Source organism: Gymnodraco acuticeps, unplaced genomic scaffold (genome assembly GCF_902827175.1).
Source record: "Gymnodraco acuticeps unplaced genomic scaffold, fGymAcu1.1, whole genome shotgun sequence".
Taxonomy (NCBI): Eukaryota; Metazoa; Chordata; class Actinopteri; order Perciformes; family Bathydraconidae; genus Gymnodraco; species Gymnodraco acuticeps.
In genome coordinates this window covers 4,662,398-4,689,856 of record NW_022990274.1, presented here as the reverse complement: position 1 = coordinate 4,689,856, position 27,459 = coordinate 4,662,398, and the positions used below count along the sequence as shown (strand labels likewise).

Sequence of the window (27,459 nt, the reverse complement as noted above, 5' to 3'; positions counted from 1 at the left end):
GGATTTTCTGAAATTTGGAGTGACACAAAGACATTTAAAACCACTTTTCTAAAAAAGCTTTGAATTCTGAACCTTACTTTATCTTATATTCATACTTCTGTTCTGGAATTGTATGATTGCACATATTTGATAACATAATCCCTTATACTGACCATAAAACTACCTATACTGGAACTAGTGAAAGTCAAATATGTGCTTTTTATTTAAACATGTGTGTCAATACAAACAATTAAGCCAAAAAATTAAATAATTGATGATGGTTGTTGTTGATGTTCTAAACTGTATTAAATGCAGAAAGCAACATTGTCTAATCAGTGAAATAATAAAAAGACACCTTGTACGTAAATATATATGTATATATATGTTTTTCACAGAGAATAAAACACAACCAGTTACATTCAAACAGCAGTGTGGAGTCAATGTGTCAAGACTGCCAAAGTTAAATACAGTACAGTATAAACAAAAACGACAGACATTGCCATTAATGCTTTTGTCATACTTCACAACATTTCACCAAAGTGTCCCAGCGGACTTCACAAACCCTTTGGAGAGTCATATGAACATATTTCACACATATATACAGTACACAACTTAAATGGTACATAGTTACTACATTTTCCAGAAATCTCTTAGTTTGTGATGAAAATACTGTTTAATTTACTATAAAACCATCACTACACGGTAAATGACTTGGTCTATAAAGACTTCCACTGTGATCGACGTATGTAAGTTGTATAGTTTAGAATTATACAGAGAAACTGTCCTGCAGATCTGACATTACAAAGTACAAAATGTATGTGTGATACTGAACCCTTGCTTTAAAGAATACTCTGCATATATCCTGTAATTAACCCACTCCCGTTATCATTGGCATCCAATAACACTTTTTCACATATCAAAATACTATAGAACTTTCTTTTAAATATGTTACTGGAACGGCCAAAAAACCTGTTAGGAGACAAGCACTGCACTTTCAAAAACGATGCAAATATAAAAACACATCTGCCAAAACACATGATAATAAAGAAACATCTTCGCCAACTGTAGGAAACATGTTCAGCATTTTCTAAAAGCGCTGCAAATACAAAATGCTGTAATGGGTCACATCACACGGAAACCAGGGAACCCTAAAAAGTGATGCACACAGCTGGGAGCGGAGCACTTGTTGAGGTTTTCGGGATTTATAAAGTTGGCCAACTGTCACTATCGTCAAAGTTAGTAATATTCAAAATGATTGGGTTATCTACGGTAGCTAGCTAGCTTAATACGCAGATAGCAGATACGCAAAAAAATCGGAAGGGATCATCTGATCACATTGTTAAAATAAGACTTTAATAATTACATTTTAGGTGAGTTTCCAAAGACAGTGACATTTGGCCAACTTTATAATCCCCAAACGTCAACAAGTGCGCTTTGTGTTTGTTAGTGTTGGCGAAGTTGTTTCTTCATTTGCATGTGTTGTAGCACATTTATGTTTTTGTATGTGCACCGTTTTTTTAAACTGCGCCGCGTTTCTCCCAATGGAAATGTTTTGGGCTGTTGTAACGCGTTTGCACCTGTTGGCCACCGTATAAGTCCTCACCGTTCAGATTATTGAGAAATTCATGATCTACAAAAATACTCATCCACCAAAGATAAAAGTAACTGACTGTAAAACAAATGTATACTTGTTTTTGGAATACTGTTATGAAGGATATATATTGTTTGTCTTCAACACTCGTTGAAATAGTAAAGAAAACATGCTGTTTGGAAAGTTGCATGTGAGTTTCTACATATCAAACTAACACTAATTGTCTCCGTCTGTTATAATATGGCATTAATAAGTTACACAGAAGGCAGTGCTACTTTTCTTTCTTCACTTTCAAATACAGGCAGAGTGGAAAGGTGATGACTCTACAAAAAATGGTAAATAATACGAGCAGACAGATCCCACCGCTTCCCCATCCTCCCTTTTTCAAACCCAAAGGTAGAACAAACAATGTCTTTATCAACGTCCAACACACTGTCACATAAGACGGTTGCTTTATGCTTGAATGCGTCAGAGTATAATGTACTCATAAATACTGTACATTTATAAATCATGCACACACGCCAGTCACTCTCACATGTTCAACTTTTCAGAAACTAGACTTACAAAGAGATTTACATCAGCTGATAGTGAATCCTGTTCCCAGCAGTAGCCTATAATGGTTCTAAAATGAACAAAACGTACATGAAGGTTTTAGGATGAAATGACAGCAGAACTGTTTGGCCAGCTTGCTAAATGCTTTTAAGAATGTTTTTTGCAGTATTATGTTTTGCAGTTTCTTGAGAGACGGTGAGGATATCACTTCTGACTAAGGCATGTGTTCAGACTGACGCTAGCACTAGTTAGCATATACCTAATTGATATGAATGAGATATAAAACATATATATAATTTTGCTGCAATGCAATCCATCATTACCTTGAGACGCTCTGCATCGACCAATTCACTTTGCGCAGGTGCATGTTCCTGCTACTTGGTGCTAACAACCTTAGCATAATGTTGTTTAACGTTAGCATAAACAACATTAGCTTCTAGCTTGCTAACAACCTTAAAAGACAATAGGTGTTTTTGTTAACTTAAATCCTGCACATAAGTTAAGTAAGTTACGAATGGGATGTAATATACATACATACAGTGCAATAGCTACGGTTCCTAAGTTACCTTGTAAGTTGATGTTGAAAAATTGACTTTGAAAATCCAACCCTTTCCTTTAGAATTGCTTTCCTGACTTGTATTTCATTATCTTACCGTTAGCCTCCTGCATTTCTAACACAGTACCATTCAGTCTGAACACCCCATAATGCTTATTTAGTGGTTATATTTAAGTAATCTGAGAGCAGTAAGGCTAAAGACAGCAGTGAATGGGAATGTGGTACATACAGTATATGTTCAGAGCCACGTCTTCAAACTTCACTGTTACATTCGAGTGTAATGAATATTGGTGAACATGTGATATCAAGACGGCTTCTCTGTGAAAATATTGTGTTAAGAAGTTACATAACAACCTAATATGTGGTTTACAGGAAATCATCTGCATTAACTGCACACAGAAACAAACAAGAAATACATTGAACGTCTGCCTGAAGCAATGAGTCATATTAATTTCCAAAATAATATATCATATCAACTTCAATAAATACTGTATGGTATTTATTCAACAAACAATAATATGTTCAGATAAATTAAGTTTAACATGTGAAATATATAATATAGCTTTAATATATTATTATGCACTTGTTAGACGTCCTATCTTCGTTCTGGTTCTGTATTGAAAAAAAAAAAACGAGGCAGGCAAAGATTTCTTGGTTTGGCACTAACCATGTCATAAGAATTGACAGTGTTACCAAAGGCTTTTTGTGCACAACATGTTCCCCGAAGGACGGTCGAGCTGTTAATGTTCATCCACTTTAAAACAATTCTGTCAGGCAGAAAGTTCGCAACGTTATTGTGATTATCAGAATGCATCTTGATCGAGTGAAGCAGTTCTGTGTCAACTTGTACACAAAGCGCAGGAGTGGTTGTATTGAGCTCACCGTACAATGCTGATAAAGAGCGGTGTGACCGAGAGGGGACAATTTCCTTTGGGTGGGTGAGAGTGTGTCCTTTTCCTCAAACATTGCTTCTGACTTCGTATCAAAAGGAAAAGGTGAGTTCTCTGGTTGTCTCTCCAAACATGCTGCAATTTCTAGGCTTGTGGGTGGGGTAGGCAGGGTTACGGGAATGTTGTCAGGCAAAGGGGCTGTCTGACTTCAAGATGGAGGCGTCGGCGTCGTGGAAGCCTTTGCCGTTCATGTGTTCTGTGTGGCCGTCGATGCTGTAGCAGCCCTGTACCTCTGTGATGGAGGAGGCTGTGTAGGAGGCCGAACGCATTGCTTCCGAGTGGTTCCCTATGCTGCTGCCAAACTGGATGTTGTACTGGTTCCAATGCCTCCGAAGAACTGCTTGGACCTAACCAGAGAAACCAGAATTCATATGTAATGGAAATGGATACATATTTGAGATACAACTATGGGTAAAGCACCTAAAGTACAAGTTAAATGTGTTGGGGAAAAAAACACATTTGCTTTGTTTCCAAGGGTAATATGAGTGTAGAGGTTTCCTAATGATACACAGATTTGTGCTAAGCTAGCCTAATAGCTATTTCTCCAAATATTAACCTTTCCTTCAGGAATTGTAATTACTTTGGAGTGCAGTCATTGTTAACTGCTTTTGCACTAATTCTTAGTAAAACTGTTTGTTTTTGATAAGGCAGACTTGTTCTTTTAAAACAAATGTGGATGCATAAATACATTTGATGTGCTTGGACTCTTGTTGTCTTGAACATATCTTCAATATGGCTCTTTAGTGCTGTCAAATATATATTTTAGTCAAAGACATATATCAATTTATTTTGTGTGCCTAAATTCCTATATAAAGACAAGTCAATGCCACTGTTTACAATAAGCTTATTGAGCGTACAATAAGCTTATTGTTATAAGATGTTAAATAGAAATTCAAAGCAGTTAAGTGTAAAATAAAGCGGTGCTTTTCTCCATTTTATGTTAACACCTAATAACAGGGTAAAGGCGTTATTTAATGGCCCTTTAGATATTCACTTCTGGCGTAACAAGCTATTCTGTAAGCAGATCAATCACGTGAATAATTGAAAGCAATCAAGAGTAAAATCTATGGCTGCTTTCCAACAGTAAACAATGCTAAGTCCCCGGCAAAGCCCCGAAGACATTCTGCTAATTTACCATCCTGCTGCGGGTCATGCAGAGGAAGTTGCCTTGTCTATTCCAGGGGGGTATACTACGAAGCAGGATTTTCGCTTAGCCGGCTGAATTCAGGGAAAACTCCGGCTTTCCGGTTCTACGAAGCTGGTTCTCTTTTTAGCGGGCTAGATCTCCATGGTAATTGATGCTTAGCGGCTAACCTGGTCGGGACCAGGTTAGGTTGCAGGCTAAGAGATCAACTCAGTGAAAGCACCGCCTGCTGACCAATCAGAGCTCAGTGTGCGGAGTTTAAAGCGATCAAGTCATATTACAGGAGAAAGGAAATACAGAAAAACTGCCGTCGCAGGAAAGACGGCCGGCAAAAATCACCGACTGTGTGAACGTGAACATTAATAGAATATCACCTCCATCTTCAGAGCAATCTGACTATTATAACATTAGCGTTAAGAAAGCTTACTTAAATATATGCCACAACACAAGTAACCGGATCAGAGTAACATTAAGTACAGTCCGCGGCATATCACTTCATAATGTATCATATATGTCCTTATCTGAGTCAGCTGAGCCGTATCTGGCCGTGCAACACTCACAGTGTCACATACTGTATGCAGAAGTATTATTTTAAGCAACACATTAAGTTGACGAAACACTCGAGTCAAATGTAATTAAAGTCAGATCGTGTCTTAGCCGGGGCAGTGATATCATAAACCTGTTAATGTACGCATTCAAACACTTGTTCTGTTACCAGCTGTATTCACCTTGCAGGTGCAGCTCTGTGGCTTTTATCCTGGATAAAGAGTTTAAGTCATGGATGTTTAAAGTTTAACGTCTTCATATTTGACTAATATTATTGTTCACTTTTCATTCAGGAAGTATGACGCTGCGCTGTCAGTGCGCTTCTCCATGTTTGTGATTGGTCGAATGCTCCAAATACCACCCCTTTCATGTGAACGCGCACCTAACTAGATAGGACACGGCTGGCTTGAGCGATCCACTTGATAACCAGCGTCGTAGTACCGTTTAGCGAGAGCGCGTATGTTTTGGATTAGGCCAACCGGCTAACTCAAACATATCCAGGTTAGGTTGAACCAGCTTCGTAGTACAGGCCCCTGATCACATAGGGGAAGTTTGGAAGAGTGTGGATGTACAGTATGTGTGCATGCAGGTTTAAATAAATAAATAAAAACATCTTACTTCCCCGTTGAAAAAGCAGAAGATGGTGGCCACCAGCAGACCCTGAAATTTAGAAAATATACATGAAAATTAGAGAAAATACACACCTTAATAACTGGTCTGAAGCCTCGACTGTCAGCTATTCACTGGTGATATTTAAAGGTCTACGGTTCTGCAAAGTAACTATTGTTATCGGATTCGGTTTGTTGCTCAATACGTTTTCCCAGCAGTGCCCATGCTGGGACAGCTCAGAATGATCAGATAACACCTCACCAACACTCAACAGATAATTCATGCCTTCCTTCCTGCTGTTCTTCCCTGCGCTACAGCATAAACAAAGTCTTGTGATAGGAATGCTCAACTTTTTACTGAAAGCTAAGATGCTGGATACCCGGGCAAAAGTTAATTTAGTAAACAAAAAAACAAGTATATGTCTCCGGGAATGCAGGAGTAAGCCACTTACATGTAACCAAGTTTAATAATAAATGATATACATGTTGCAAGGACACCATGACTTTATGAATAGAGCATAGGGACACTGCAGTACAGCGGACAATAAACCTTGAATATGTTCGGAACTAAGATGGCGCCGCAGATGGCTGCTTCGGTGTTTTGGTGCGCTCTGTTTTGTCTTGTGCGTTAATTCAGTTTACATACAGTACACCAAACTCTTTCAACAGGTAAGAGCTCCTAAACATTAGAGAAACAACTTCAGCGGATTACTTTCCCACTTGTATCTGTTCTTCCGTGGAATTATTGGATATTCTTGTAAAAGGTACCCTCACGTGCATCCGAGCACTGAAACGCCACAGGAGAGGGAAACTGGCCGGGACACTCGTGCGCCTCCGGAGCCGCGGACTTTGCACGCTGCTACCCGGAATATTTCTCTCCAACGTGCGTTCCATAAGCAATAAACTGGACGAGCTTCAGCTACTGGTTAGTAGAAACAGAGACTTTTCTTCATCTTGTGTTTTGTGCTTCACTGAGACCTGGCTGTGTGGATCGACTCCGGACTTGGCGCTGCAGCTGGGAGGCTTCCAGCTGCTCAGAGCGGATCGTGACACGGAGCTCTCTGGCAAATCAAAAGGTGGAGGAATATGTTTTTACACTAACAGTGGCTGGTGTAACGATGTGACAGTGATTCTGCAGCACTGTTCTCCCACTCTGGAAACTGTTATCATCAACGGCAAACCCTTCTATTCCCCCCGCAAGTTTTCTTCATTCAAACTGATCGGTGTTTACATCCCACCGCATGCGAACGTGCAGGAGGCACAGCGCACACTTGCCGATCAGATAGGCCTACTGTGTGTGGAGAGGACTTATCAGCAGTGGCGTTTTCTCCCGGAGGCCAAGGGAAGCCAGGCTTCCCCTGTTTTTTCGGATTGTAGTTATAATTTAAATAAATAAATAAAAAACACTTTGTTTTGTTTCGATAATTCTCCTTTGCTGTGTGTTGCTGCCGGCCCGTCTCTCCCCCATTCTCATTGAGTATTTTACAAAGAGTGAAACAGCGCCCCTCTAGATGTTATGGTGAAACAGTAGATTGCACTCTCTGTTGCGAGAGGAGGCCAGCCGAATCTGGCTTCCTTTGGTGAAAAAAAATGGAGGGATTGACCAATCAGATGAGGCCCACGTGATGCCCCTGCCAACCTGTGATTGGTCAGGACCTTGCCAAGGGAAGCCAGCCGCCTCTTGCTTCCCTTCAGATGCGGCTGGCGGCTGGCGATTTGATTGGACACTGCCATCCAATCAAATCACATCAACATCAGTTTTAATACTGTCATCACCGCCGTTAGAAATTATCAAGCAAATGAAGCATTATGGAAGGTGGAGATTTGGCGTACTTAATCAAACATAACTTTACTAAACTTCCGCTACAGCAGCAACTAAAAATTAAATCAGATGACAGGCCAATGTCCACACTCGAGCTGTGTGTACACAGAGGAAAAAGGGAGAGAATCGGATGTTCAATGAGAACAATTATGTCCGCACGGAGTGGCTAACTGGAAACGCTAAACTTCAGCGTCTATTTTGCTGGCCATGTCTTCTTTTTGACAAGGATTCGTGCTCCCTGAACAATCCTTGGGCAACTTCAGGATTCATCGACCTTGCCAACCTGTCACGGGCAATTGAGAGGCACGGTAAATCCAAAAATCACATAGATTGTGTGATTGTCTGCATACATTAATAAGTACAATGCTTAAATTAATAAGGAGAGAGTTTCAGCTGGAGAGTGCGTGCGGACCTTTCGGTTAGATAACAGGCGTGTGCAAGTCCTGCATCTGTGTGATACAAATGTGTGTCAAACGATACCGGGCGCTGTAATCACTCCTCTGGTTACGTTATTGACCACCCGCCCGACCCAAAAAATGGGCTTCCCCTACATTTCCCCCCACGCCACGCTACTGCTTATCAGGACTGCCTATTTGTTGTTCTTGGTGACTTTAACAAAGGTAACCTCAGCCACGAACTCCCAAAATACAAACAGTTTATTAAATGCCCCACCAGAGAGGGGAATATTTTGGATCACTGTTACACCACCATCAAGGGAGCCACGCCGTCCCCCACGCTGCACTGGGCCACTCTGACGAGACCATGGTCCACCTGATTCCTGCATACAGGCAGAAAATCAAACTGTGTAAATCTGTAGTGAGGACATTCAGGAAGTAGAGCAGTAAAGCTATGGAGGAACTTCAGGCGTGTTTGGACTGTACTGACTGGGACATGTTTAGGACTGCTACTCAAAGTCTGGATGTATATACAGAGGCTGTGACGTCATACATCAGCTTCTGTGCCAGCACGCACCATGGTGAGTTTCAACAACAACAAGCCCTGGTTCACACCTAAACTGAAACAGCTAAGATTGCAAAAGGAGGAGGCGTTTAGGAGTGGCGATAAGGCACGAGTCGAAGTACGTATTTAGCAAGGTGGTGAGAGATGCTAAACGAGACAATACTCTGAGAAACTCCAACCATACTTGCCAACCTTGAGACCTCAGAAATCATTTCAAAACCGGGGGGGGGGGGGAGTTGTAGATTAACATTAACATGCTTATTGTAGTTGTAAATTGCAGCCTGTAGCACCATCCTTGGTGTGGCTGGACCTGTCTTTTACAGGAATTGAGTGAGCATAGGGTCGAGTTGTCGATTCTTGTTCAGTTTTCTGTGACTATCTGCCTCTCCCTCTCAGACTTTCAGTTGTGCGCGCTACTAAAGAGACGCGCTACCATGGAAACCAAACCACGGTGTAGCTGTACTAAAGTCCGAGTGGAAACAGTCGTGAGTAAATCTGATTTTGTCAGAAATCGGGAGAAATTCGGGAGAAATATAACCCCGGGAGGAAACCGGGAGAGGGCAGTGAAATCGGGAGTCACCCGCGAAAATCGGGAGGGTTGGCAAGTATGACTCCAACACCAGCTCTCAGCAAACGACTCTGCTTCTGTCTGGCGTGGTCTAAGACAGATCACAAACTACAAGCCAAAAGCATCACTCTCCATGAATGACCGACGCCGATCTGAATCAGTTCTACTGTAGATTTGAATACAAAGACTTCAGTCCTGACACCATCCCCCATGACACCTGCCAACAGCTTCAGACCCCGTTTACATGGAGACGAAACGGAGAACGAACCGAATTCGATATCAAAAAAGTCTTCCGTTCACACAGTATCAGCTCAAGAAACGTGTCCGTCCACACAAGACAGCTCGACCCGCTGGAGACGCTGTAGTACATATGCCGGGCCTGTAAGTGGCGCTGTACTTCCGCCACAAAATACACCAAAAGCAGCAAAGAAGACCCCCCGAGCATGGTTGCCATTGTTGCCCTTCTGTTTATGCTCTGCGGTAATTTGCACTAACATCTGTAGTATGGTCAGTAGCAGTAGCTACTGACCATACTACAGCAGTGAGCAGGAGAGGTGGGGCTATGGCTTCATCGTTATCAGGAAATGATCGTATAGGACAGGGGTATTCAACTAAAATTCAATGAGGTCCTGTTAGAGAAAATCTCCCCATGCAAAGGTCCGGAACATCAAAATGTCTAAGTTCCTCTATGAATTAGTGTGATATATATTGAAGTAGCCTGCAGCTTTATCAATTTCTGCATGTAATCAACAACTGACTGCTAATCAAATAAAGAAAGTACAATTCAAAAACAACAATATTTATTGTCAATTAACATTGAACTATACAGATATACTGTAAAATACTGTGGATATGTGTAATGTTCCTCTCGGGCTGCATTTAAAAATAAATCAAATAGCTTTTGAAAATGTGTGCATCTTAAAAGTGCTTAATTTTAGATAAATAAAATAAAGTGTAGCAGCAGCTTGAGTTTCCCTTTTTCTTTGTTAACCGTTTCACATCATGACTTAACAGTTTCAGCCGATTATAGAACAATATCAGTCTTTACACATCATAACAATTGAACAGTTTTAAAGTGTCTCTTTCTTTCCCTCTTATATTGCAGTCCATCACTCACTTTTTTTATTTCAGTGCGAGAATTGAGCTGGAGCTTGTCCTGCCAGGAGTTTAAATCTGGGCTGAAATGGTGTCAGGGCCATTCTCATACACACATGCAGGTGCTCATTGGTTAGCCTCGGTTAGCCTGCGCTGGAACGATATTTAGTTTTAATGTTGATCCTGGTCGACTGATCATATTGGGCTCTGAGACTGCTTATTTTTTATGACCTCAGTTCTGACTTGAGAGGGAATGTTTGGTCAAACACTTTGTGTTTTGTCTCATAGTGGCGTTTTGGCACTTTTAATGAGCGCCACGGTCTCTGAACAAACGAGACACACTGGTTCTGTGCTCCCAGCAAGATGAACATGAATGAGTCCACTCAGGGTTAAAAGCTCTGTTCTCACTGTCCACTTTCCTCTTCTTGGAGAGCACCATGTGTAATTATTTGTCTCTCACTGTCTGCCGCTAACACGCCTGTTCACTCTCCTCTCCGTCTTCTCTCCCTGTATCGCTAATTATTCTCTTCACTCACTTTCCTCTCCGCTTCTCTCTGCCGCTCTCTCATCTTCTGTGTTTCTCTCCCTGTATCGCTCACTTGTCTCTTTCGCCCCCTGTCGGCGGCAGTTAAAATAGAATCGCCTCGTCAAAATGTAAATCCCCTATTAATGTATTGATTATAGGTCCGGGTCCGTATAGGTCGGCGTCTTGGTCCGGATACGGACCGCGGTCCGCCTGTTACTGAACTATGGTATAGGACGTACACATGGAGCCGTTAGGCCCCCCAGAGCGTTCCGTCCGCAGATCTACCCACCTTGGGACCCGTTATCGTTCGAGGGGTCCGTTTCCGTGGTTCCGTTACGGCCTCGTGTGGACGAACGGGCTACACGAAAGAGAAAAGTAGCAGATAAACACGAACCATCTCCATGTAAACGGGGTCTCAGTCTCAAACCTCCACTTCCCCCTCCCCTTCAGTGTCCCACTCTCCTACACCACTGACCTCCCCCGACACATCAAATTCTCTCTCAATCAATGAAAGGGGAACAGACTTTTTAGAAAATTCAATAGCAGAAAAGCGGCTGGCGCTGACAATGTCTCCCCCTCCACCCTGAAGCTCTGTGCTGATCAGCTGTCTCCGGTGTTTACAGACATCTTCAACACCTCACTGGAGACATGCCACGTCCCAGCATGCTTAAAAATCTCCACCATCATCCCGGTTACCAAGAAAACAAGGATCACAGGATTAAATGACTACAGACCCGTCGCCCTGACCTCTGTGGTTATGAAGTCCTTTGAGCGCCTTGTCCTGTCCCACCTAAAACCCATCACAGACCCCCTCCTGGACCCCCTGCAGTTCGCATACAGAGCCAACAGGTTTGTGGACGACGCTGTCAACATGGCCCTTCACTTCCTCCTCCAGCACCTGGACACAGCAGGAACCTCCGCCAGGATCCTGTTTGTGGAATTCAGCTCCGCCTTCAACACGATCATCCCGGCTCTGCTGCAAGACAAGCTCTCCCAGCTGCACGTGCCCGACTCCACCTGCAGGTGGATCACAGACTTCCTGCCTGACAGGAAGCAGCACGCGAGGCTGGGGAAACAGGTCTCTGACCCCCGGACCATCAGCACCGGTTCCCCTCAAGGTTGCGTTCTTTCCCCTCTGCTCTTCTCCCTGTACACCAACAGCTGCACCTCCAGTCAGCAGTCTGTCAAGCTCCTGAAGTTCACAGACGACACCACCCTCATCGGACTCATCTCTGGTGGGGACGAGTCTGCCTACAGGTGGGAAATGGACCATCTGGTGACCTGCTGCAGGGACAACCACCTGGAGCTCAACACTCTCAAGACAGTGGAGCTGGTTGTGGACTTTAGGAAGAACACAGTCCCACCCGCCCCCATCACTCTGTGTGACTCCCCAGTCACTGCTGTGGAGTCTTTCCGCTTCCTGGGCACCATCATCGCCCAGGACCTCAAACGGGAGCAGAACATCTGCTCCCTCATCAAAAAAGCCCAGCAGAGGATGTTCTTCCTGAGGCAGCTGAAGACATTCAACCTGCCAAAGACAATGATGGTGAACTTCTACACCTCCATGTTCGAGTCCATCCTCACCTCCTCCATCACCATCTGGTACGCTGCAGCCACAGCCAAGGATAAGGGCAGGCTGCAGCGTGTCATCCGCTCTGCAGAGAAGGTGACCCGCTGTAATCTGCCATCCCTCCACGACCTGCACTCCTCCAGAACCCTGAGGCGGGCAGGGAAGATAGTGGCCGATCCCTGCCACCCTGGACACAAACTGTTCACCCCCCTCCCCTCTAGCAGGAGGCTGCGCTCCATCGGGACCAAAACCTCTCACTACCTGAACAGTTTCTTCCCCTCTGCTACCGGCCTCTTAAACAAGGCCCGGCCCCCCCACTGACACAACGTAGACTCTATATGCATTACATTAATGCACACAATGTTCAAATACTGCTTACTGCACATAGTCTTATTTCATATTCTATAACTCATTGCATTCCATTTCGCTGTAAATTACTGTTTTATTGTATTGCTATTTAACTATATTTTATATACAGTGTCCTTAAACATTTCTTGTTTTATATGGAGATTCTTCGTTTTATATTTTATGTATGCACCATGACATCAAGTCAAATTCCTCGTATGTGTGAACCTACCTGGCAATAAACCCATTTCTGATTCTGATTCAAAAAATATACTCTGGACATGCAGTTGACAAGCATGAACTAACATACAGTTATTTATGTATTCTTTTACATGGAAAAATTCCTTGGACCTCAAGCCTTTGACCATTTGACCATCGTCTCACCTGGTAATGCATTAGTATGTGCATGATGTAGTCGTATATTTCGGAGGAGACCCGTCCCTCGGGCTTGTAGGGAAACAGGACATACTGAATCCCCAGCAGAGGCACCAGGATGAGGGTGGCTCTCACGGCTTTCATGTAGAGACTAGACTCCGCTTGATGGGTCACCTTCAGTTTGGTGATGAGGACTCGCACAATGTTGAGCAGAAAGAACAAATTGACCTAGAGGCGGAAAGCAGCAGAGAGGACATCAATACATCAGCAGAATATTCTGGCTAATAGCTGCTGTTAAAGACTAATCTGCGGAATCTGCATTTGGCAATGCGACAACATTTTGGTATTGGAAGCATTTTGGTTTCCATTTGTAGTCAAGAAGTATTGACCAAATGTCGTACGTATCTGGTCACATTTCATTGGGCTTTGGTTGTATGCAAGTAAGGAGTCCATGTAGAAAGCAAAAAAGCGGAACACATTGCAATCTCAAAACCAATCAGCTTTTGTCTCAAGACATTACATTACATTACATTACATGTTATCTTGCCCATGGACAACTGCCCATGTGGTTCATGTCTCAACTGGTCAGTACGTGTAAGGTTTAAGCAAATACAGAATGTTCCATCATGAACAAAACAACACCAAGACATTTGTCGGCCAAGTTTCTGTAAAAGGTTTCAGAACTGGACATTTAGTCCTACGAGAGTCTTCAGGGAGCACTTTTCTCTGAAGCGTGCCTGGCTCTTCTGTTTAGTTGAATTCCTAGAATGCAACTTCGGCCAGAAGACCATTGGGTGGATCCTCACAGGGGCAGATGCATTGATTTAGCAAGATCAGCGTATTTACGCATGATATGAAACCGTGTTCTGGTTTCAGGCCACCCACAGAGTTCACTCAGAAAGAGGCAAAACAGACTTATTATTTTTGTTGCGCTATTAAACAAAGAGAAGAATGGAACACAATGTTGTTATTGTGTTTGACTCTACTGTAATTGATTGGTTTGAGGGAAAATAGTGAAGTCTTACCAAGAGAGCTGCACAGATGGGGCCATGGATGATGTAGAGTAGCGATGTTTTGGAGCTGATCCAACAGCTACAGAGAAGAGAGGATGCCAGAGAAATGTTTACCCAACAGTGTTATTGCATCACATGACCGCCGACCCACGATGCAGATCAATGGGTTTTACGAGAAATTAATTAGCATCAACAGCTCAGCGGGGGGATTGATTAAAGAAGCCATCAGCAAGGTTGAATGCTTTGTTGAACTCTGCCAGGTGCGGATAAACATCAAATAATCATTTTAATAATGTATATACATAACATTTCATTATTATTATTCTGAAATTAAGCTGCGTTAATCTTCTGCATTTCACATTTGAGACAGTTTTCTAACTGGTTTCTATGATTTTTCAGGAGCAGAATTAGAAACAGTTTATTTAAATTTGTTACTTGGCATTTGCTCCATCCTGTTGCCTTCGGGTCAAATCTGACAGATTTACTACTTTCATCAATCATAACTTTTTTGTTTTAGATTCAATTGCATTAAGGCTTTATGATATCCTTCACAGTAGACATTTGAACATATCAAATTGCTGACCACCACTTTCATTGAATTTCGGATGATTTAGTCAACTTTGTAACAAAATGGCGGTCAAAAATGACAGCCATAAAGAAAAGGAATTAGTAACCATCTGGATCAGATAAAACACACGAACACCCACACACACATACTCTAGATGTGCCCCCCCCCCCCCCCTTATGTGCCCAATCCCCCCCATGTGAATCACACCTGGCACACACAATACATGTTCAGTGTCTATTCTTTGTATATGTAATGCAGTTTTTCATGTATACCCGTAGTCTGATACACTATTTACAGTTTGAAAGGGTGTTAAATGAAATTTGGTGATGATTCATGGTTTTTGTTAAGCCCTGAGCCTGTTTTTCAGGTCTCAGGCTCGAAAATGACATTTCCAGAACAAATGACCATTATCTTCCATTCTAAAAGGGTTAAATGAATAATCTTTTTTCTCAAAGCAAGGTTACACCTGTGAGTTGGATGTAGAAGTGTCAGAATCAATATAGCTGTTTTTATTTTAAAGTAAATTGAGATTGAACACAGTAAAAAAATGTAAATTATAGTGTCCGTCCAAAAACAAATTATTACTTATAGTGAAAACCGCCCTTGAATGATGGGATGGTAGATTAAAAGCTTTAGGAATCCAAACTAAAATATATAATAAGTAACCTGTATGAAGATTGATGCAACACAAGTGAAATTTGACCTTTTTAAGAGAGATTTAGCAACAAAAAAAAACACTTCTGGGGTCATTTGGGTGGATTTTCCATATCTCTGGCCCCCCTTGGTCGATGTTGATGATTAACATCTCTTGTTAACCGCTAGAGCCAATGGAATTGAGGGGAACTCCCACATACACACACATGTTAGCAAATAAGGAGTGAGCGTGACACATAGCCAAAACCGGAAGCTGCGATAACTCTGGTGGCTACCATTAGCAGCAAACTTTTACTCTCCGATTTTTACATAAAAATGGAATTATGGATTATAAATAATTTTTTGTGACAGACACATTCAATTTACCTATGGATTAACCCTCAGCTGCGTTTTTTCTCGTTTAAAATGCAATTGAACACGACTTTTGATCAGAATAACAGCTAAAGTGAGACGATGTCCCGTTTTTGCTCCATAATGCTACGTGTTGTGATGTCTGTGTTTGCTTCCCGTGTCGCCAGTTTGGATAATTCACTGATGATAGATATACCTAAATAATCTGTGGAACCTCAGCTTTAATCGGATATCTTGTATGTGTAGTTACGATAAGTAATAAGGGTATCTTTATCTTGAGTTCTGTGCCAAAGTGCGTTAGCATTTTTTCGCTCAGGGGTCATTTAGATGCTTCTTATAAGACTTGTGTTTTGCTTTGGTAAAAATGGTTTGTATTATCAGTTAGCTGAGATTATTCCCATTAATCTGGTAACACATGAATAGGTTTTTAAATATTAAGATGCCCTGAGACACAGTGTCGTGAAAAAAAAAAAAAAAAAAGACCCGGCCGAAGGGGTCTTTGGGGCTTAACAGGTTAATGTAATAGCAGTTAAAACAGGACCGGTCAAATTTGACCGAGAACACCAAAGTAAGGGGGGGGGAACGAAGACAATAGGAGGGTTAAGAATTAAATAGATAATAACGTTTAAAATGTAAAAATAGAATGAGTATGTAAAAACATAAGAAATTAAAGTAAGAATGTACAATAACAATATAAAATAACATACAGATAGGTTTATAAACACAATAAGTTCAAATAAAATGTGCAATAAAAGATAGATAACAAATTATTAATAAATATTTATAAAAAACAAGAAGTTAAAGTAAAAATGTGCACATTGTACTACAATATGCAACATGTTAATTAAACATTTAAAAATAATTATTGTGTGGCATTCATTTAGTCTATTTTTACTTTATTATTATAATCTGTTATAGTACAAATTATCAATCATGTACTTGGATGCTTACTTGTCGTTGTAGTAGTAACTCCGAGCAACGGCATGTATGGTAGCTGGAATAAGAGGAAAACCTGCAAAATAAAACATCTAAAGTGAATTAGAGTTGCAGTTAAGGCTAATAGACCTTGCAATAACACTTAAGTAAGTGTATCATTCTGGACTGAGACAACTTGTTATACTAATCATGTACTTAAAATGCCCTTCAAGCCATAAGTAGGTAAACAAAACCTTATTTCTCTGTTCTATCAAACCGGAATAGGAGACTGACTACAACATAACCCAATAAAAAACAGACTCTTTCCCCCAGCAGAGTGAGTGCCTATCAATGACAACTCATTATGCTGACTTACCCCAGCCCAGGAGATAATACCACATGAGGTGCTGCTTCTCTGCGAACACTGCCACCACGATGAGAGTGTGCAGGTAAATCCCCTCACACAGCATCCAGAAGTAATTGCAGGCAAACAGGTACAGGTGAATGAACTGGGACACTTTACAGCTCGTCTGAGGAGGAAAATCACATACACATAATTAATGTGAGAGCGGCCGTTTAACTCAGCTTCCGTTTTTTCCCTGAGCAGTAAACCCTTTGAAACAAACAAGCCTGAAGGTATGAAAAGCATATTTCTTAACTTTTTTATTTGGCAAAATTACACTATTTATCATAGCTATATAACTGATTTTCAACTTTTCAACGTTCCTTGAACAGAAAAGGGAAAAAAATGCATGCTTAAAACAGGGATATTTTTAATTAAAATCACTTTATTCTATATGTCTTATTTAATATTCTGCCAGAAATCAACACTTCACACTAAAAAGATACTGTAAAAAACATTAAATTCTGCATTTTGTTAAGACAATTGAGAAGCTTTGATTGATTTGACTCATACGAATAGTCATGTGTCAAAAAAATCTAATAATTATTTGACATAAGGACAGGACATAAGTGGTTTTAAGTAGTACAAATATTGACAGTCAATATGTTTAGCATGTGGAGTAATATGTAATTAATAATTGTGGGCACACAAAATGTTCTATATGGATTCCACTTAACCATATTTGTTTAAAATAAATGACCAAAGAAGTTTGCGTATTTTTGTTTAACTGCAGAGAATGCTTTTTCTTGTTTCTCTATTTCTAGCCATGGTTGTGCCGTCTTTATTAAGGTGTATTGCAGTGAAGAATGAGGCCACAGTGAGAACAATCTGACAGGAAGAAAACAAAAATATCCTGAAACTGTTGGGGGCTCGGATATGAAATGAATAACTCAATCTCCTGACGCTATAATAAATGTATGTTTAAATACTGAAACAATGGTCACAAAAAGGAACAGCTCAAACCAAATAGGTACAAATGTTGGATGTAAAAAAAAAGTAGATGATTTATAATGTAAAATATAAACATAAATACATGAACTTACTGGATTCCTCTGCACCAGCTCCTGGTTGTTTGCCACTCCTGTCAACCAAATCATGGTGATGACAGAGTTCAGAACAAAAGAGAAGAAGAGGTTTTTGTGAAGCGTGATCCTTTGGCAACTCAAACTCCTGCAAGAAGAGAAAGGAGACATTATATCATGGAGCTATAAAGTCATGCACTCAGTAGGACATATCTGCGTACAAAGCATGGTAGGAATATATTTGGTGACTCACTTGAAATGGAAGAATATCCCCAGGGAGACGAAGAGCGAGGTCAGGGACAGGCCATGTCCTATGAGAGCCAAGTAGAAGAGATTCATGGCCGTCTGGAAGGAAAAAAGAGACATGGATTAGATTATCTGCTAATGACTAATCATGTTGTGAGGCAATATTAATATGCTGTTGAAGAGAACCCATATCCTTTACTCCTACAGTAAACCCCTAATGTATGGAGGGATGACCATGAAATCATGTTAAAGTGTGAATTAAGTTTATGAAATGTCAAAGAGTAACGGCTATATTGTGTCGCCAGAGAATGAAGTAACAATGATGAATGTATTGTGCAGTCCCATTGAGCAACAGTTCCCATTAATCCTCACTTTGGTCCATACTGAGGCACAATATATACGTCAATGGCCAGATTTCCATTTGCTGTGAATAATCATAATCTCCAGATGATTAATTGGGACGTTTTAACCCCCTGACCTTTCTTCTATCAGTGCCTTTCGCCCAAACGTTCCATCGAGGCACTACTCATGCACAAATGAGTCGATTGCCATTACAATTTCCATGGGACCCAGAGGCTTCCCCAGAGGCTTCCCCAGAGGATACATTTTTTCAATTTTCTTTAATGCCTTCAAAGTACACACGATTTGTTTCCTCCCTCGGGACAAACTGCACATTTTAAACTTCAATACATCATTATTTTATTACATTTCACTCAAACAAATATCGGAGGCAGCAGCAGCAGCAGTCTGTAGGGACTTGGCTTGGGAATCAAAGGGTCGCAGGTTCAAGTCCCGATAGGACAAAAAGTACACATGTCGTGCTGCAAGTTTATCTCCTGAGCATTGCCAAGGTTCCCTATTATACTGTTTGTCATCAATATATTATAGTTCTCAGATATATACAAAACATGTCTCTGAAGTATTCGGCTCGAAATACCAAACAGATCATTGCAGCATCCCATAATCCCCTCCGTTTCAAAAGGGTTGATTCTCTGGCTGCATCTCACTTCTCTTAAATGCAATCCTTGCGTCCTTCACTTCCGTCTTTTCCTTGCGTCTTAGTCCCTCCCACCAGGGAAGCATTTTAAGAGCAATGGAACGTCCTTTCCTCCGGAGCGTCACATGAAGCGACGTCCGTTTGATGATGTATTCAAAATAAAAATAAGTATTTGAAATCATTTTTCAGGTTGAATATTGTTTTGATTCAGTTCAGCAATTTTTTGGAATAAAATATTATTATAGGAAATATTATTTGAAATACTTATTTTTATTTTGAATACATCATTGTATTTTTCAAAGCTCAGGATAAAAACTTGAACTTTTAAATAAACTGTATTTTTTTGAATGATCAAAACTTATGACCCTGAAATAGCTCCATATGTACTCACTTAGGTTCACTCTAACAGAGTCATTTAAATGTTCATCACTCAGTCTTGTTCTGTATTTAGATTTCATGATATTCATGTCAGAAAAAGCTGCTTCACAAAGGTCTGTAGAGCCAAATAAAGCAGACATGTTCAGTGCTGCTTGGTGATGTTCTTATAGTTTTCTGGGTCTACAAGGCTCCAGAAATGTTGTGAGTTTTGCTGAGACTTAAGCTGAACATTATTTTGGAGATTTATAACCTCCATCTCCATCTTCACAGGATTGACACTGAACAGTTCAGCCATCTTTTTCTTCTTCGTCTTGACATTCATTTATAAACCATAATAAATCAAATTGTATAGGCCTCCCTATATCTGTGTATGCAATTGTTCCATCCTCAAAAACAAAAAACTAATACTTCTGCAGTCTAGCTGCAGCTTCTAGCAACGGTCTTCTGCTCAAACAAAGGACACTGAATGTCCTGAATGTGGCATCACATGACTTAAGTCTGAACACAGCAGACAACAGGAGTATTTACAACAGCATGTAAAAACTAAAATAGTGCATGTGGGTGCACACTCACATTCTCTGTCTTACTGTTGCATAAATCCCATGTATGAGATTAAGTTAGCTTCATCATATCTCAATCAGTGATAAAGTGAATAATAACGTTTCTATCCGGTCACTATCAGCCTGTCACTCATTATTTTCAGGGAGGGGGCGGGGTTTGGAGGAACAGAGGAGCCGGTGATCGCGGAAGCTTTTTTCCTCCTGCCTTCACAAACTTTACACAAGTATTTATCAACTGAAAATAGTAAGAGGACATTCATACTCTGCATTCCAAGACTTGATTAAATCCACCAAAACGGACTGATTCAGGTGCATTTATTGTTGTCGGATTTTTTCTACAGCGAGCGGCGAACTACTGAAAAAGATCGACGTGTTGGAGACCCCTGATCTAAAGACTTTCCAAGGGGTACAAATGCTGACTGGAAGTATTGCTGATATCATGTCTACCATTTCCTCTTAAAGTACTCCAATAATATCAGTCTCATGAAGAAAGGTTTTTTAACACTTATTCAAAATAGCAGAAAAACATCAAGATGGCGCAGACAAATCAGCTTCCGGTGATATCGAGGAGCGAGGAGCGAGGAAATGAAAAATAAGAGAAGTGAGAAGCAGCCTCTGTCTGTTACTTTAGATGAAAATAAGGAGCCACGCCCCTCTGAGAGATATTTGGTTAGAAAAAATACAATGGTGCTCTAGGAGGAGATTCAGGTGAGAAGGTGGGGGGGGGGTTACCTTGGTTGGTGATTGGCTAATGGTTACACGAGCCAACAAATCGTTATGACATCATAAAGTGACCAAAATCTGATCAGCTCATTTTCAGACAGGTTTTTATAGAAATGGATCAGGACAAAAAGAGAGGGGTTCTTTGTTCCGATGGGACACATGTTTAAAAGACATGAAAAAGTGGATTTTACATAATAGGTGACCTTTAAGTAAGGCATCAAACCCCCAACAGCTCCCTGATGCCGTAAAATAGGCAATAACAGAGTTAAATGTATAAAGTTGCCCGTTTTCTTCTTAAAAATATACCAAAACAGATCTGTTTAAATGTCAGTGCCAACCATATGTATTTGTGTAATCTGATTGCGTTTAATACAGTTTCATAAAAAGACCTACCACTCTGCCTTCGTTGGTGTGCTCGGTGCAGCGGGTGTAGTTGGTCCATGTCCGGTTGCTCTCTGGGTGCAGGAACCAGATACCGCTGTCTGTGCAGATCTTATTCACCATCTCTGCAGGTAAACATGAAACAAACATATGAAGGCTGTGTAGAAATTCCATTGGACAGATTACCAGGCATTCATCAGATTAAACACAGACAGCCATGATCAGAGGACCTGAATCGAATCATGCATCTGCATATCTGATGAAGGGAGTGCTGTACTGAAGCTTTGGCTCAGAATCTTCTAACAATAAAACGAACACATGCATGCACACAGAAAAAGCTTGCATAAAAAAACGATGCTTTTTTAATGAAACTTTAAGTATAACAAACACAAGCAGTAGAATTGCTACTGACTGTATGTACTTATAAGTAAAGCCTTATATTTAATGGTAATTTTTTCAGCACATGATGGGATACTTTAAACTTTTTCAAAATATTTTATACTTTTTGAAATATTCAGCTTTTTAAACTCTTTTTTTAACATGGAAGTCAATGGGAGGAACCTTCAAATCCTCTTTTACCTACACCGTGTGCCAAATGCTTCTCCTTCCACATACTTTCAGCTAGAGACTTCATTCCAACTTTAAGCTATAAAACTTATTCTTCAGATTTTTATATATGTTTTACACTTTTTGAGATATTTAACTTAGTTTGGAGCTTGGTAAAGAGGCCTTCTTCAGATTTTAACATTAGTGTGTATTGCGCAGCTCTTTAAGTCTAGAGTGCTTTGATCTCAAAACAGAGTGGAGGAGAGCTTGAAATTCGCCCAAAGAAATGTCTTAAACCTGCCATAGCTCACAAACCCTACACTCCTTGGACATCATTTTTTATGAAAAACGTAGGAAAAAAAGCAAAACAATTAAACAAAATGCCTCTTGAGGGCATGAAGTGACAAACACGTTCAACATGTCTCCATTAAGGCCCATTGTAAATTCACACCTTTAGTAAATCTGCCAAAAAGGCTACATTATTGACCAGAAAGTCCACAAAAAGCAGACTCCGTCGCTCTCTCATTCAGAACAATGGAAAGGCTCTCCTTTCACAGCACATCTCCATGGAAACCTTTGATCTCTGGGCCCACGTACACAGGTGTTTGATAACGTTGTCACCATGGTAACCTTTGATCTCCGGGCTTACACACACACAGGTGTTTGATAACATTCATTCACTATTACTTATATTTAATATCTAACTCCTTCAGCCTACTTTCAGCTACAGAAACCATTCAACTATTACATTATTCAGCTATTTCAGGACATTGAGGCTATACATTATGTTGGGTTTTCTAGTTCCTGTCTACATAGCATCCCCGCATCATCCGCCTGTGCTCATTAAAGACGCAGACTCATTGTTCCCACTAAAGTAGGGGTGAGTGTAATAAGGAGGCAAAGTTGACGTTCAGTGTGTTGCCGGGAGCATATAAGGATGTATCCACGATGTTGAAAATGTTAAGTGTTTTAAATAAATGTTTTAAAAAAATGTTTAAAACATAAAGATAAAAAGGTTTATGTTTTAAGGAGGTGACGCTACTCAGCCAATCAAATCGGTACAGTCAGTGAGTCAGCACGATAGATTCAAACACACACTCATGCGGCTTTCACACCAGCGTTTTTCCCTTTCTAGCTCCGAGCTAGAGCTTTTCTGGTTCAGCTCCGGTTTCCCTTTTCTGCTCCCGCTCTGTTCACACCGCCCAGAGCCCGACTGGTGCTGCCGCTGCTGCGTCATGACGTCACCGTTTACATCGCTGATTTGCTCCCCAACGGCATTACGGCGCTCACAACAACAACGGGGAACTGCGTCGGGTCGATGATCGTGTTGCTTTTAATCACACGAAGCCAGATTAAATTGAATAACGACTTCTCCAACCTTATACTTTGCTCCAGAGTGCCGTGGTTCATTGTTTATTAATGTGTTTCTGCAGCATTTACCGACCGCTACAGTGTTGGCTGCTCTTCCACGGGAGTTTATTCTCCCGTTAGCTCCCGGTTAGCTCACACTGCAGCGGCCGCTCTAAAGTATTCACTGTCCGACTCACACAAGCAGCTGATACATATCCCCAGTTCCCCTTAGCCTAAGTGAATGTGTGTCAGTCTGAATTGACGCTGTTTGGTATCACAACGCTGTTATGAAAGTTTCTCTGGTATAAAATGGGTGATGTTAGCATAGCAACCGAAGCTAAACTGACTACTTGCTATTGCTATCCTATTGTGGCATAAACCGTTTTCTACACGCACATTTTACCGGCGTATTTTTATTATGATTCTACTTGTGATAGTCGGACACGACAACCTGTGCAGCCCATGTATTGATTCCATCCGATAGCTGCTATAATACAAAACAACACGTCTGCCTCTCTCCACAATGATCAATAACAGTGAACGGATGGTCAAAGTAAGGTACAAATAAACAGAATCACACGAAGCCTGGTTAGTGTTGCCTGACTTTATAAAGTGTGTTTACAAGCACTACTGCTTGTAGGCAGGCATGACAGTCGACCCATGTTCAGGGGAGGTGGGTTTAGTTTCCTGCACGCCTCGACGTAAGAGAGACGTAAGCGACGCCACCCCTTAGCTCCGAAGCTCTTGCCTCTAGACCGACAATTTTTTGGAGCTGGAAGTGAACCCGATTCCGGAGCTAAGAGCCGGCGCCGCTGCGGTGTGAACAGGAAAAACCGGCGCTTTTCAGGCTCCAGCTCCGAGCCGGAGCTGAAAAAGCGCTGGTGTGAAAGGGGCAACAGAGACGAGACAAGAAGAGAGAAACAGTCGGAGTAATTTCAAATGGCGTGCTCAAAAAAGAGAAAGGTTGACAGCGAAAACAGAGCATTTAATTACATTTTCTCTTACTGGACCTCTTTGAAATGCAATTGAATGCATTATAGCAACAACAACAATAATAATAATAATAATAATAATAATAATTGGGAGGGGGGGTGCGGCTGTTCTTATGTTCTCTGGGGGGAGGCTCACCTTCCAACACTTTAAAAAACCCTGATGTAGGATATAAACCCAAAGTGAGGGTAAGGATATCATCACTTTGGCTGTTTACATTTCTGATCATCAATCTATATTTGTTATTTTCCACAACTTTATGGAAGTGCAATACTAAAGCACTGGACAACCACTGTAAGCACAAAGTGAATAGGATTTTTTAGAAGCAGTTTGTAGGCACAACTTTCACAGTTAACTCCTCTTCCTCGAATCAAGGAAATCAAAAGCAATGACCTCGATAGGGGTTGGGGTGCTTGCCAGCGGGTGAAAGTTAACACCGGATACAGACCAAGCTTTCTCCGCTTGGAATATTTGCATTTTTCCATACAAAAAAAAGAAGGTATATCGTGTTCTTTCTGAATTTATACCAAAGAAGCTTGGTGTAAATGCCCCTTTAGTGCTACTGTAGGCCACATATCTTACCTGAAGGATCAAAATCCTGGAAGTAGTCGGGGCAGTGCTGCTCCGAGTTAGCCCCCGCAGTGGTGTCGTCCCAACACATCCAGCCATCCCAGGTGCGGTTACACACGGGCTCTACAACCAAGGACAAAGGTGTTTAATGTGTTAAATGTGTGTCAGCAAGAATGTTGAAGTATATAACTAATACAAATGAGTTCAACAAATGTTACTAGCTAGCTTAGTCTGTAGGGGTCTGGCTTTGGAACAAGATGCTTGGTCGTTGCTTTTGCATCTGTGTATTTCTGAATTAGTAGTAGTCCTGATTGTGCATTTTAACTTTAACTGTATATCAACAACAAAGTAAAACTGAATATCCCCTTGGGGATCAATGAAGTATGTATTTTCCATCTTTAGCTGAGATGCTACAAGGTATTAGCTTAGATTTACTACGATCAGCGTATTCCAACTCCACAGCTTCAGTTCAGAAACATGAAGCATACCTTCTCTTTCCTGGGGATCGTCCTTCATTATCTTCTGGTAGCACTCAAACTGTGCTGTCACTATCTTGTTCCTGGTGACTCCAATGTCGTGGTAGACGTTGGTCGGATGCTGCTGCTGGGTTTCATTCACCTCCAGGCTTGCCGTTACAAAAATCTGCAAAGAAGGATAGACGGGCGGAATACAACTGTTCAGTTCCTGCTTTAATCAAAATTGTTCTTTTTCCAAACAGATCTTGGCTGGTGTGTAGTAATAATATTATTTTGAAATCCACACCTATGGCCACAGAGCTTCATGCCAGAAAAAGTTGTCCGCCGTAACCTTCGCTCCCTCTCCCCCTCTACCTTTGCCTCGTCGGTGCTCTCAGCCCTCCCTTCCTCTGATTCGTTCCAACTCCTGCCTCCAAACTCTGCTGCAGAAACTCTCCTCTCTACTCTCTCATCCACTCTGGAGTCGCTCTGTCCTCTCACATCTCGGCAGGCTCGTCAGTCCCCTCCGGCTCCCTGGCTAAATGATGCACTGCGTGCTAATAGAACCGTCCTTAGGGCAACAGAGCGGAAATGGTGGAAATCCAAACACCGTGACGACCTCCTAACCTATCAAGCTCTCCTCTCCTCTTTCTCTGCTTCGATCTCTCAGGCAAAAAGCACTTTCTTTCAAGATAAGATCCAATCTTCCTATTCCAATCCTAAAAAACTATTTTCCATCTTCTCCACCCTCTTGGACCCTCCAAAAGCTCCTCCCCCCTCCTCACTTCTGTCAAGCGACTTTGTTACCCACTTTGAAAAAAAGGTTGATGATATTCGCTCTTCTTTTTCTGACTCACCTTTACTCACTGCTGGGTCACAAGACCCACCTTTCACCCACACATTAACCTCCTTTTCCCCTCTCTCTCCAAGTGAGGTTCTTACCCTCATTACCTCTGCCCGCCCTACCACCTGTCCTCTGGACCCTATCCCTTCAAACCTCCTTCAGACTATCGCTCCTGATATTCTACCGTTCTCACCCATTTCATCAACACTTCTCTAACTTCTGGTCACTTTCCAAACAGTCTCAAGGAGGCAAGAGTAAACCCTCTCCTAAAGAAACCCACTCTCAACCCGTCTGATGTTATAAACTACAGGCCTGTCTCTCTACTCCCGTTCCTGTCTAAATCACTTGATCGCGCTGTCTTTAAACAACTCTCCTGTTATCTCAATCAGAACAACCTTCTGGATCCGCACCAGTCTGGTTTCAAGGCAGGTCACTCCACAGAAACTGCTCTCATTGCTGTCACGGAGGAACTGCACACTGCCAAAACTGCATCCCTCTCCTCTGTCATCATCCTGTTGGACCTGTCTGCTGCATTCGACACGGTGAATCATCAGATCCTCCTTCGCACTCTCCAAAAACTTGGAGTTTCAGGCTCTGCACTTTCCCTCCTCACCTCATACCTCAAAGACCGCACCTACAGGGTGACTTGGAGAGGGTCTGAGTCCGACCCTTGTCAATTAACTACGGGGGTCCCTCAGGGCTCTGTTCTTGGTCCCCTCCTCTTCTCCCTGTACACAAACTCGCTCGGATCAGTCATTAGCCCGCATGGTTTTTCATACCACTGCTACGCTGACGACACCCAATTAATTCTGTCCTTTCCCCGCTCAGAGACCCAGGTCGTTGCACGCATCTCTGCTTGTCTAGCTGACATCTCTCAGTGGATGTCTGCTCACCACCTCAAGCTCAACCTTGACAAGACTGAACTGCTTTTCCTTCCGGGAAAAGATTGTCCCACTCTTGACCTAACAATCAACATCGGCACCTCAGTTGTTTCCCCGACTCAGACTGCAAGGAATCTGGGTGTGACCCTAGATAACAACCTGTCCTTCATTGCAAACATCGCTGCTACAACCCGTTGCTGCAGATACACTCTTTACAACATCAGGAGGATACGTCCCCAGCTGACACAGAAAGCGACTCAGGTTCTGGTCCAGGCTCTCGTCATCTCACGCCTAGACTACTGCAACTCCCTCCTGGCTGGTCTACCTGCATGTGCCATCCGAGCTCTGCAGCTCATCCAGAATGCAGCGGCTCGTCTGGTCTTCAACCTTCCTAAATTCTCCCACACCACTCCGCTCCCTTCACT

The 27,459-nt window shown here is 41.8% G+C and overlaps 1 protein-coding gene across 1 annotated transcript in view; it reads right to left on the bottom strand.

Moving 5' to 3' along the window:
* Nucleotides 1–335: 335 nt before the first annotated feature.
* calcrla (calcitonin receptor-like a) overlaps nt 336–27,459 on the bottom strand; it is a 57,643-nt gene continuing 30,519 nt past the window's right edge. Inside the window, exons 3-13 of the mRNA XM_034221494.1 lie at nt 25,343–25,496; nt 24,867–24,977; nt 21,411–21,523; nt 18,367–18,458; nt 18,135–18,261; nt 17,065–17,218; nt 16,725–16,785; nt 14,213–14,279; nt 13,197–13,415; nt 5,937–5,978; nt 336–3,975 (exon numbers count right to left, since the gene is read on the bottom strand). Of these exons, the coding sequence (XP_034077385.1) occupies nt 3,754–3,975; nt 5,937–5,978; nt 13,197–13,415; nt 14,213–14,279; nt 16,725–16,785; nt 17,065–17,218; nt 18,135–18,261; nt 18,367–18,458; nt 21,411–21,523; nt 24,867–24,977; nt 25,343–25,496 (1,362 nt within the window). The 3' untranslated portion in view covers nt 336–3,753. The remainder of the gene's footprint in view (nt 3,976–5,936; nt 5,979–13,196; nt 13,416–14,212; nt 14,280–16,724; nt 16,786–17,064; nt 17,219–18,134; nt 18,262–18,366; nt 18,459–21,410; nt 21,524–24,866; nt 24,978–25,342; nt 25,497–27,459) is intronic.